The following is a 12,525-nucleotide window of genomic DNA, read 5'->3' on the forward strand; positions in this document are numbered from 1 at the left end:
TAGAGATGGGAAAAGCAAAGTCATTAAAAGGAAAGTGTATTGTATATACCATATGTGTGTATGCTGCTGTTTGCTTACTGTCAGGTAAAATGCCCATCATTAGCTGTTATGCAGGCTGACATACTCTCATGTAGCTTCTGCCAATGCACTGCAGACTGTAAAAATGTGGCCCGCAAGCCTTGCTCCAGACAGCCGACATCCTCAGAAGACCGAGGTCCTTCCGTTGTCTTTAGGACCTAACCCCTAAACTACTGCTCGCATTGAAATTGACATCCTCTGTTGCTAGTAGTGACACCCTGCTAAACAAACATATTGAGTGGTTTGGATGCACCCCTAGGTATGTGTCCCACTCGGCTATCCATTGCTCTTCTCCCTGTTACAGCTTGCAGACTCAGACTGGGTGCTACTTAAACTGCCACCAACTGGCATTGCTGCAAGAATTCTGGTCTCTAGTCATCTAGATAGCTGTACAACATCATCCACTGGTATTCTGAGTATTTGCCAGGAAAATGCACTTAAATCTTAGACATCCCAGGACTAAATGACTCACAATGAATTAAAAGAGATTTATAGCAAATATTAGAAGATTTCAAAAACTGGAGTAAAAATGAAATGATAAATAATGCACACTGATAGCCCCGTTTCTTGTGTTCAAATATAGGACTATTGAAATGGTTCCACATAGAAGAAATATGACATAATTAGTTTAAAGTGATGCTTGCAGAAGACCTTTCAAGCTAGCCTAGCATAGTTGAACCAAAGCCCAAACCCAACATAAAATGCATGCTGCCTCCAAAACATATTTGGAACCAATGTTTATTCTCATGAAATAACTTTTCCTCAGTGTGCAGGAGGAAAGCACATACCACAAAACCTTCAAGGCATTTGAAGCTGCTTTCAAGCAGTGCTCTGACAAAAAGCAAAACAAAAAAATTGGGAACCATGTCAGCAGAGGTGCCAGCATACTCTATGGGCCAGTTGTGGAGTCTGGACAGTATATTTTCGTAAACTGTGCCTCCTGAGGTCAAGGGCCTTTGACCCCCCCCCCAAGTATCTAAAGACACATGGTCTCAATCTGAAAATTGCAAATCATTCAGTCGCTCTATTTTGGTCACAATATTGTACCCTCTTTGTCCACAGATCTTAAACCATACAATACCTATGTATCACACTTGTTCTGGCTCAAACCCCCTGTCTCAGCAGCCTGTGAATGTGCTGGGCAACTCTCTGCATTAGGACATTCTGAAATGATTGTTTAATCTAAACCAAACAGCCTGCACGTATGCTGATCAGCTGGGTTGCAAATGAAGCTGCTAATTGAGGAGACCCATTGCATAGGGCCTATAGTGACTTCAACATGTAATACTACCAGTATCAAATCAATACAGAATATTTCTAGATGTTCAGATGGTGCAACAATGGACCAGAAAGGATGCCTGGAATTTCATAAAAATGGACTGGCAAATATGTTAAGACACACTTCAATAACTTTAAGATCATTCCAAATACTTTTTAGAATACAAACTAGAGAAGAATGTATGGTCAAACCTTTAAAAACGTCTCCTCAATTAACATGACTAATATGAGAAGTATATGACAAAAGTGAGTGCAGAAAGAAATATCTGTTCCGTGAATTTCAGCCTTTCACATCTCCTGCTGCTGTCACTTGAGAGGGCTTACTCCACTCAGAGTGCCGGACCCACGTGCGCTTTTGACAGAAGCACAGAATAGTTAGAAGCATTGGACGTAAATGAAAGGCTTTTTCTTTTCTTTTTTTAAATGGAGGTAGTCATAACTGTAACACATTTACCCATGGAAGCCTATTTGCTGAAATCGATATGAGTAGTTTAAGCTAGATGTGTGACCAACTCTCTGATGTTTGCAGTGCGCTTTAGCCAAAGTGCTCTACGCTATGAGGTGCCAAACCCACTGGCTCACCTGTGCCAGGTGTCTCCGGAACGCGGTGCAGCGGCCCGACCTGCCGCAGCTGGAAAGCGGTCCTCACCTCATGACAGCTGTACGCGTCCGTGTCGATCACATTTGCCGCAAATATGACCGCTGACAAAATCCAAAAGGATCCGCAAGAGTTTACGCGTGGGCATATTCCTCGGGACATTGCCGCATCTCACACCAGGTATCCTTGTGGATAGCCTTCTGTAGCCTGGCTGCAAACTGTGGGACAGTGTTGAAAATAGAAGGCACTCGAGTAGGCTACAACGAAGCGACGACAAACGTGTCCGTCTGATTTTCACATTATTGGTTGGGATGAGTGGGAGAGCCTCACATCAGTGGTTTGGGGTCTTCTCTTGGGCTGAGGAAGAGTGCTGTGGGCTGAAGCCAGTCTGTCCCGCGCTCAACACTTTGCAGTGGTCGGCTGTCTGCATGCCTGTTTCCAAAGCCTCGCGCACACTCCCCTCCCTTTCTGTTTACTTCAGCTAAGTGCCCCAAGTAAAACCCTCACTACAATTTCCCTATAGGGACTTGCAGTGTAAGTAGTCGTATAATATTATAAATCCTTGAAACTAAAAAATTGCCCGTGGTATAATTAAAAAGTCAAATGTTATTAGGTTAAACATGGTCATATAGTTTACTTCGCATTTGCGTCATAATTGCCCCTTTTTGTCTCTTTGTAGCAACTGTTATAACTGAATATAAAACAGATGTCATGTCAAAAACTCACCTTTACCCTAAATGTTTTTTTTTTGTGATATACAAACAATCAGGGGCCATAATGAACATGCTGAAAGAGCACTAAGTTGTTATGTGGTTGTCCCTCTTTTTGTTATTACATTAATGAGTAAATGGATTGTAAGTGAATATATTTTGTTCTCTTTCAGAATATGTCTATGGGGTAAAACAGGACAGATTTGGTTTAGTTTTCAGAGTATGATGATGTTGAGTTGCAACAAATTCTGTGCTCAATGTTGCTGAAGCTGTATTGCAATACTCGGTATTATTATTATCATCATTCACATTAATGCCATCTACTGGTGAAAATGTTTAGTAACAAAGGTCTTTTCTTTTCCAGACTGATTTGATTGTCCCAGTAAAAAGCTTTGCAGCCTTTGATGGCAAGTATTATAAATACGTCTATATATATATATGTCTGTTTATGGTGTATCACACAAAAAGTCTTGGAGAGTTATAATAATCCAAAGAAAAGATCAACCATTATAATGATGTGTTTTCCAGATTTGGTGTTCAATGATTTTGATTAAGTTAAGATTTAAAATGTAGGTCCCAACCCCGGAGGAAGGGCCTGCCCCGTGTGAGAATTCACACCTGCAGACTAGGAGATGATACCAGACATATTACCAACTATGTTAACCAGACACATCATTATAAAAATGTAATTGGCCCACATGGCAATCGTTTTTTTTAAACAAATGGCAGTTTAAGTGTTCTTTTTTTTGAAAATGTATCTCCACATTTTCAAATTTCACTTACTTTACAGTGAACAGTTCCTTTTACACATTGTATGTTAAATACTACCCTCTCCTGGACAGACCCGGTACTATATCCGAAGTCAGCTGTCAAATGTTATGTGATGTCCCTTTATCACAGCAGACATTTTAATATGAGGAAAAGCCCAGTTTATTTAATAACATAAAAGGTGCAGTAGGTAAGCCTTATAAAACTAACTTTCTGTCATAAGTGCTGAAACTGACCTTATATTCGAGTAGAACTACATGATAAAAGGTAATTTAAAAAAACAACCACCTACAGCCTGTAGTGCGATTTGCAAAAATCTACCCTTCCCTATATAGATGGGGGGTGGGGTGTCCTGGATCTTCACAATCCTACCTACAGCACCTTTAATGAGGGCTGATTCCCACTTAGAGGAGGTCCTGGTACTGTGCATGCTGACTCATCGGAATAGCTTCATGGGACAGAACTGAGAACTGAGCGATTATTCAAGTTTTTAATGTCACCCATGCTTCTTCTCCTATGGCATGAAGTCAAAAATGTCTGCTGTGAAAAGGGTCTTTAGGCCACAAAATATTATGCGACACGTTTTTTACAAATGTGCTACCGAAATAAAGCATTAAGTTGTAATTAAGTTGTTTTGAGTTATTATGTATTGGGATGGGGCATATTTATTGCTCTTCTTCCCGTGGTTTGGAAGCAAAATCAGCCAGGCTTGAGAGCCAGTCATTTAGGAATAAATGAGAGGTAACTAAATTAAAACAACAAACAAGGCATGAAGTTTGAGCTTACAGGTAGCCTACTCCGGAATCTTGCTCCTTATGACCTCATATTACCTCATATTTCTCTGCTTTGCCCGCTCAGAGAATTTGGCCCACCCATGAGAGAGAGACATCATGGCTTTCAAATGAGCAAAGTGGCAGTTGGTCAAGGCCACAAAGTCTTTTCTTTCTTTTTAGAGATGGAGTAAAAACTTGGTCTTGTTAAAAATTTCTCTGCACCTCAAAATGCTCATTTGTCACATTCTCTGTCAATGATATTATTTCTGGCTGTTTGTACATAAAAAATAAATGTTATGATTTTTCACACTTCTGACACCGACACTAACCCATTATAAGGACTCGTAACTTCTTGTCTTGTATTATGTTGCATCACAATACATTTAAATGAAACAGAGTGGTGGGGACTGAATATGCAACAATCAATTTATTTTAAACAGGGATATGAACAATATGAAAATAGGGATAAAAATCAAACTGAGTAATACCAACTGAAGAAGCACTGGACTCCAGTATTCTTTTAAGCTTTAACCAGGCTGATTGTCAGGGCATCCTGCTTTGTATCACGGGTGATTTGAAGAGCTTTCAGAGCCGCAGTCACAGCTGAGTCTGGTTCTCTGCTGAGCTCCTTGATCCTCACCATTCAGGACTGCAGTAATGACTGGGGGTTCAGCTGGGGGAGTCATGGGAAGTGGTGGAGATGTCCTTTTAGCGAAGTTGGCCTTTGGTGCAGGCTGCTCAGCTGGTTCAATCAAGCTGATTGTCGAACCATCCAGGACAATAGTGATGGTGGGAGGTTAATCAGCAGGAGTCAGGGTGGATGTTAAGGCTAAAGCACCAACAGAGTCTGGTTCTCCGGTGATCTGCTTGCTCAAATCCTCACCATTCAGGGCTGATGTAGTCACTGTGGGTTCAGCAGGAGGAGTCAGATAGGGTGGAGGGGCTGTAGCCACGGGAGATTTTAGGCTGGGCGTAGAGGAAGAATCCTCTGTTTTATTCCAGCCAGTGTTTGCAGAAGATTCAGAGCTAGGAGTCAGGAAAGCGTGTGGAGGGTACAAGTTACCATCCAGTGACTGGGTGCTCAGTGGCAGGGCTCAGAGGAAGTAGTGGTGATGACACCTCGGCAAAGTCGGTCTCTGGGGTAAACTGCTCCGCTGGTTCAATCTGGCTTTTTGTCAAACCCTCCAGAATGACAGTGATGGCAAGAGGTTTACCAGTAGGGGGAACCGAAGATGGCAGAGCTGGAACCACGCACAAGCAGAGTCGGCTTTTAGGCGGGGCATAGATGGAGATGCTACGGTTTCATCCAAGAAAATATTAGCAGCAAGTTCAACACTGGGAGTCAGAGGAGTAGGTGGAGGAGACAAAAGAGAACATTCTGGATCTTGGATTGGTTCTCCATCTTCCTCCAGACCAGGCTCCTCATTCAAATCTCCAGCCTGGGTGTGAATGGTTTTTGCACCATCCACTCTTTCTGCTAGCTAGGTTTAATTGTTTTTGGTGCTTGAATTTCCAGGCACATGGGTATCAGTCTGAGGCTGAAACAGCACAAGGACCTCGTTGCATCAGCAATTGCGTTCAGCACCTAGGCTGCAAAGCAGTCAAGCCTCCTCAGGACGTCTTGAGGGTACCTCTGCCTAACCGTTTTCTGAATAGACAGGACCATGCTGTCTCTGATGGAGCGGGAGATGTTGACTCGATGATGTACAGTGGACAAAGCAGTGGAGACCCGGTCCAAAACAAACTTTGTGACACCAACAGCCATTTCACTGAGCTGCTGGAAGGGCATGTTGAGGCAGCTGCTTGGATGAGGTCACCAGTAGCCCTGCAAGACCTTTGGACCCACCTCCACATCTCCTGGGCCGAGCAGGTTGGAGCTGCGGGCCTACTGCAGCTGCTGTGTCAGGCTCCTGCCGTACGCCTGAGCCAAATTAATAAGCTTTGGATGTTGAAAACAAAGAGGGATGTCTTCTGGCGACTTGAGTAGCCTTCCGCCTTCAAACTCAATGTCTCTCATTTTCATGTTGTTGTTCACCTCCCACACCAGCATGAGAAGAGGCTTGGCGTCCTCATCATCAAAACCCTCCAATTCAAACTCCCAGAGCTGCACTCACATTGTATCTTTGCATTGCTCTACCAGCAGGTCTGTCATATCTTCAACAATCACCTTAGATGGGATGCACTTTTCCCGCTGAAGTCTCAAAAATTCAATCACTAATGCAATCTCAAACTTGTAAGACTTCATATGCCAGCAGGGCTGCAAAGCGCGCTCATGTGGGCGGGTGGAACCACACCCCGATGGGTCTGTTGATGCCTCTGCTTCCTTCAATGAACTCCATTGATGTGTTGTTGCTGTATATCAATATGCAGAATGGGCTGAAGTTTCAAAGTGACAATGGAAATTTTCCAACAATTTCTAACAATAGACTGGAGAGTAGAGAGTCCTCCTGTACAGTAGGGGTGGGAAAAAAAATCAATACCGCATAGTATCACAATATTTTCAGTGGCACTACTGTATCAATGCAAAGGTGCCAAGTATCAATTTTTTATTATATATCTCACAGTTGATTCAACAGGCACAAATGAACAGAATGTGCTCAGATTGAAGAGTGTGTTAAGAATGGATTTGGGGCATTTCCCGATTTATAATGGCCGATAAAAAAAAAAAAAAAAAAAGAAGAATTATTTTAATTTTCATTTATCAGAAGCATTTATAATGACAAATAAATGATGTCCACCAGAGGGACCTCTACAATGTCTCTGTTGGCAACATGATTATTTTTTGTTGTTGTTGGGTTTTTGTTCAAAGGACTTTAAGTTTTATATCTTAAGTTAATATTTTTATACATTTTATTTATCAGAACATTAAACTATTTTGAAGTTCCTCTGTTCTGTTAACAATACAATAAAACTAATTATTATCATATCATTTTAGTAAATAACTACAAATAACTGTTGGGGAAATCTGTTTTTGCTACAAGTTTCTGGAATTTTTTTTTTTTAATATATCAACCGATATATCGCAATATCAGATTTTTAAATATCCAAATATTTGTAAAGTTAACGGCCTTAAAAATCGGAGCCACTGGAGAACTTCTAGAACTCTTATCTTTAGATCCCCCATCTTCTAGATGTTCTCCTTTTCAGTTTTGTTTCTAAATTTCTACACTACAAAACCCTAACCCTCAGTGGAGGTTCGAAACACATTTTACTAGGGGGGCCAAGGAGGGGCCAGTGTTTACCCGGGGGGGGGGGGGGACATTAAAATGGCAACAAATGATGTTTAAAGATTATAAACTTTGTTTTACTTTAAAATCATATAAATATTCATTTTGTACAAGAGGGAGTCCAGGTGCAAGAAAGGTAGGGCCATAAAAGCTGAAAAATGTCTACATGCATAGCAATAGGTAGAGTCCATCATGACAGAATACTCAAGCTGGGGATGAAGATTACCGCCGTTTGGCCTGAAGCTCCGTCTCCTGTCCCCTATCAAAACTGTTGGAAATATATTCAAGTCGGGCTGTCCTGGTAGCCACATCATTCTTGGACTTGCGAATGTCTGTAGAAAGACGTACAGTAAACATAGGAAACACCTACAACATTTATTTACTTATAGTGGTATGCATAAGTTTACACCCTAAAGTTGACTAAAAAGAGGAATTAAAAACAACATCTTTTGGAAATTCATCTTAATGCCTTAATTAAAAAGAAATTAGGAATTAGAATTAGGAATCCAACCTTTAAGGACACCAATTTTCTTTGTTAATAAATAATGTATCATAAATACATTTTCTTCCTTAAAATACAGGGGGCATTAGTACACCCCTGAAATTAGATCCATATCAGAGCAAATCCAACCAGCTGTTAGGCTAACTGAAATAAAACCATGCCAGTTGTATGGTGAAGGGTGTGTGATGATGTAGGACAATTTTAATTCCAAAGGCCAAGGGAACTTTATCAGGATGCATAGGATCCTGGATCCATGAAATAACTGGCCTTTAAAAATAAAAATCTGCCTGCCTCTATGGGAATTTATCACAGGGGTGTCTATACATATGCCCCCTGTATTTTAATAATTTCATTTAATTATTTTATTATTTATGATATGTTATGTATTAAAAAAAATGGTGTGCTTAAAGGTTGGGTTTTTCATATTTTTTTTATTTAAGGCATTAAGATCAATTTCCAAAAGTTGATTTTTTTAAATTCCTCTTTATAGTCAACTTCAGCAAGATTTCCTAAACTTATGCATCCCACTGTATGCATGTAGACTTGCATGCATTTCAAAATGCAGGCCAAATATATACTTAAAAAAGTAACAGAGCCATATTGACACAAATAATTTTCCAGCAGAAAGTAGAACACACAGTAAACCTTCAATGAAATTGTAATTGCACTGCTTTGCAAATAGTAAGAACCTTCTTCATCACAAACCTGATGAAGAAGGTTTTTGATTGTACTTGATCCACATGGATCCACTTGCTGTCCCCCTGGCTGTTCTTTTCTCTGTCCCTGTGTGTTTTCTTCACCCTCTTCTTCCTTCTCTTCACCCTCTGGAACATCCCTCTCTGTGTCAGAGCCCTCACTTTCATCACATGCCCTCTCTCCAAACTCCACCGACTTCTCTGGCTCTCCGTCTTCCTGCTCTTCCTCCCCTTGATTTGTGTCTCTCACCGCTGTTTTTCTCACTTTTTGTTTACTGGGGCAAAAAAGGACACTATATCTCTTCCTCGTTTCATGATAGCTATTAGACGGAAAAAAACATAGGGGTATGCATTACATTTCGTGCCAAACCATCCCTCCCTACTTAACACGGGCATAAAGCCTGTCGATTGGTTTACACAAATTTGTTATCGCAATGCAACAGCCAAGACGGATGAAGTTACGTGTTAACATCACAACATTGTGTAGACCTAGCAAGGACACCGACATCTGGATATTCGTTTCTGCTTCGATGGGTATGCTTAGCTATGATTAAGTTGTAAACATATTGAGACCAGACATTTACTAACTTGAGCTCATTCTCAGTGTGAGGAACAAAAGGAACACGGTTATGTCTAGGGACTAGTATAACTAGTCACTTACGAGATGAAATGGTTTTGCTTACCTTGGACTCTTGCAACAGGAGAAATTGTAGCTTCTCTTTTTAAGAGTAGTGTCTCATTCACCAAGGAGCAGCACCACATGTGGGCGTGGCACGCAGGCTACAGTATTGGTCGCGCCCCTCTAATTTACCCGTGTAGATCGTTGCATCGCACATTAGTTCCACTTTTGGTGCTCACGTGTGAAATCAAAATTTTTTATTTGATCATCATGGGGGGGGCCACAGGGGAGGCCAACGACATTTCCAGGGAGGCAGGGGCCTCCCTAGGCCTCCATGTAGAACCGTCCCTGCTAACCGTCATCAAACATTTTCACACAAACTATGACAGTTATTTCAATTACTTTGAGGTCAGTGTTTTTACATGATCTGGCATTTACAACTCCAACAATAACATTGCTGTTTTCAATCATCAGGGTTTATCTTTACAAACCATGTTGGTGTTTTTCTTTGGAGGGGGAGGTGACATCAACAATATTAAATACACAGCATTACACTGAGTATTATATTAACCTCCAGGACCCTATCTCTCTGGGAAATCTTGCAATTTTTAAGGGGACTTTTTTTTTTTCCAACTCAATAACATCAATTTCCTCATTAATTAACTCTTTGAAGGAACCTGTTGTTTAATAATTATTTTTGTTACTAAACAGATGGATAAAAGGATATTATTTTGGTGCTTGAAGATAATCATGCAGATGTTTGGGGCATTTCTGCACCATTATTATTTCAGTTATCCCTTGGTTCAAATGTAATTTATAACCACCAAATCAAAGGAAACACACAGTGGGCTGATTGTGGTTGGTCAGTAGAAATCAAAGATTAAGCATATCCATTGTTTGGCAATAAAAAATATTTTAAAGGCACTAGTGTTTATTTCCGAGCTTGATGTATCTGGGTGACAGTGCTACAGCGATGACTTGACAACTTTACAGAGTTAGTATCAAGGATGGATGACAGGACCTCACACAAAGCACACTGAGAGTTCATAACACACAGCGTGGGACGGTAGATGTTTTACTTTTACACCCCACGGCTTAATTGGCTAATAATTCTGTTTTACTTTTTTTTTTCTCTTTGTTCAGGAGGAGAGCATACGTGTGTAGCAATACCCTCCCATTAAAGCTCTTCTGCACTGATATAAAGGTTTGAGAAAGGGAAAATACATTTAATTAAAATATTTTTTTATTTTTTTTATTGGTTTTAGTGTAAAAGGCTCTGAACACCCACAAAGGCACCTCAATTACTCTGGCTGATTGGACCCAGTCCCAGGACCGTGTGGGTGTGTGTACCCACACACAGAAGATGTCAATCAATCAGTACTGATTGACTGACATCTTCCTGAGTCTCCTCGTAGCTTTGTTGGACCTGTTAGGGCAGGACAAATGACAGCTTTATCGTTCTTATTGGTAGAAAAGATTTGTGACCTAATAAATTCCCATCTAAGCTCCGGCCCACTCTTACCTTAGCAGAGTCCAATCACCCATGACAACTGAAAACATGTGTGTGGGTGTTCAGTAGGCCTGCACGATTCGGGGGAAACTATGAATCACGATTTTGATATCACGATACTCTGCCACGATTCTTTTGACCATGACAAAACAAAACATATTGGCCGTACCAAACCAAGGTTATTGTTGTTTCGCATTTTTCATTAAGTTTTCATTTTTATTATGAGTTTTTGTTTTAACCCTTGTATTGTCTTCACTTCCGGGACCCTCTCGTATCCCTCGGGTCAAATTGACCCGTGACTTATTTGTTTTTTTTAAAACAATTCTGAAATAAAAATTTTACTTCATAATCTATTAACAAGTATTGTCTTTGTCTCAATTTCAAACAATTGAGATAACATATATGTTCAGTGAATGCAATCATTCTCTAATAGAACACAATTAAAAATGGAAGTGTGGTTTGTTTACGTCATAAAATAAAAAATCCACTATGGAAAAAGTGTCATATCCAGAATAATTTTCCCGAATTGAGTCAGGAATGCATGGTTATCACAGAAAATAAGGTAAGGCCTTCGATTTTCAGGTAGAAAAAATGTAACTTGTAACATTTTTCTTCTTGTAAAAATGTTAAATGGGTCAATTTGACCCTCATACCAAACAAGGGTTACATGAGAACCAAAGTTTTTTTTTTTTTTAAATCAAATTTATTTAAAAATTAAATTGTGAACAGGGTGAATCGAGATCGCAGGCCCAGTGTTCAGAAGTCCCAACGTTGGAAGGTTATTGTTGGGGAACATTTTTGTAATTAATGTTAAGTTAATAAAATGCCTGTTTTGTGTACAGTACGTATGTGTGAAGAGGTGTTGTCCTCAAAAAACAACTGACATGCACAAACATACTCACACATGTTGACATGCACATCCACAGGATGCAATAAACGTCCAATGTCAACATGAACACGCTAGATAAATGGGTCAAAGGTCGAAGGTTTCAAAAATGGGATTTTGGGATCATAGCAGATACGCAGCAAATGTGTTGTCCATCTTTTAAATGAATACATGCATTTGGCAGGTGTCATAACCAAGAAATATTTTAACACAATAATAACAAATAATAAATAAGTAAATAAAGAATATCCTAATTCGTCACTGTCATCACTAATAGTCATTAATGTAATCATCTAGAGGAGAAAGTAATCAGTTTAGTTTTATATTATGGTCCTGGTATATTAATTAAATAGGAAGGGGAGAGAAGGAATGTATGTGTGTTGCTTGTAGAAATGTGTTTTGCGGTGTGGATGTAGTAATGCATGTGTGGAACATGTGATCAAGTAGTCATGTAAGTGGTTTTAGCTTGTTCTCAATGGATTTAAGATGAGTTATGAAATTGCTCCAGGTTTCATTTAGGGCAGAAATATTGTTGCTAATTTGGGCTGTTATTTTTTCTAATGAATTGTGTTAGAAGCAAATTGATCCAGTGAGGCAGATTTCCATTTTAGGAAAATGATTTTCTTGGCGATGGTCAGAGAAACGAGCAATGGGTTTTGGTATTTGGTTGGGATGGTTACCTGAGTTACATCTCCCAGCAAGCACGGTGATTGGGACAGTGGGACTCTGCAGCCCAGGATGTTTGTGACCACAGGGGAACAAACTGGTTGGCGGGCCGAGTGGCATGAAAATAATCATCTGAAATACCTAAAGTGCATTGTGAACACATTTCTGTGTCGACCAATCCAATTTTGTGCATTTTACTTCGGGTGTAATGTGGT

The 12,525-nt window shown here is 40.1% G+C and overlaps 1 protein-coding gene across 3 annotated transcripts in view; it reads right to left on the reverse strand.

The window, feature by feature from the left end:
* The window catches only part of gpc5c (glypican 5c), a 139,414-nt gene that overhangs the window by 125,472 nt on the left and 1,417 nt on the right, over nucleotides 1–12,525 (reverse strand). Inside the window, exon 1 of one of the 3 annotated variants that reach the window (XM_032531534.1) lies at nucleotides 1,939–2,405. The exons of 1 other annotated variant lie outside the window; for it this stretch is intronic. In XM_032531534.1, coding sequence (XP_032387425.1) covers nucleotides 1,939–2,116 — 178 coding nt within the window. In that variant the 5' untranslated portion in view covers nucleotides 2,117–2,405. Of the gene's footprint in view, nucleotides 1–1,938; nucleotides 2,406–12,525 lie in introns of those variants that run through there. One more of the 3 variants, XM_032531533.1, reaches the window with a different exon arrangement.

The sequence above is a fragment of the Etheostoma spectabile genome, chromosome 12, assembly GCF_008692095.1.
Source record: "Etheostoma spectabile isolate EspeVRDwgs_2016 chromosome 12, UIUC_Espe_1.0, whole genome shotgun sequence".
Classification (NCBI taxonomy): Eukaryota; Metazoa; Chordata; class Actinopteri; order Perciformes; family Percidae; genus Etheostoma; species Etheostoma spectabile.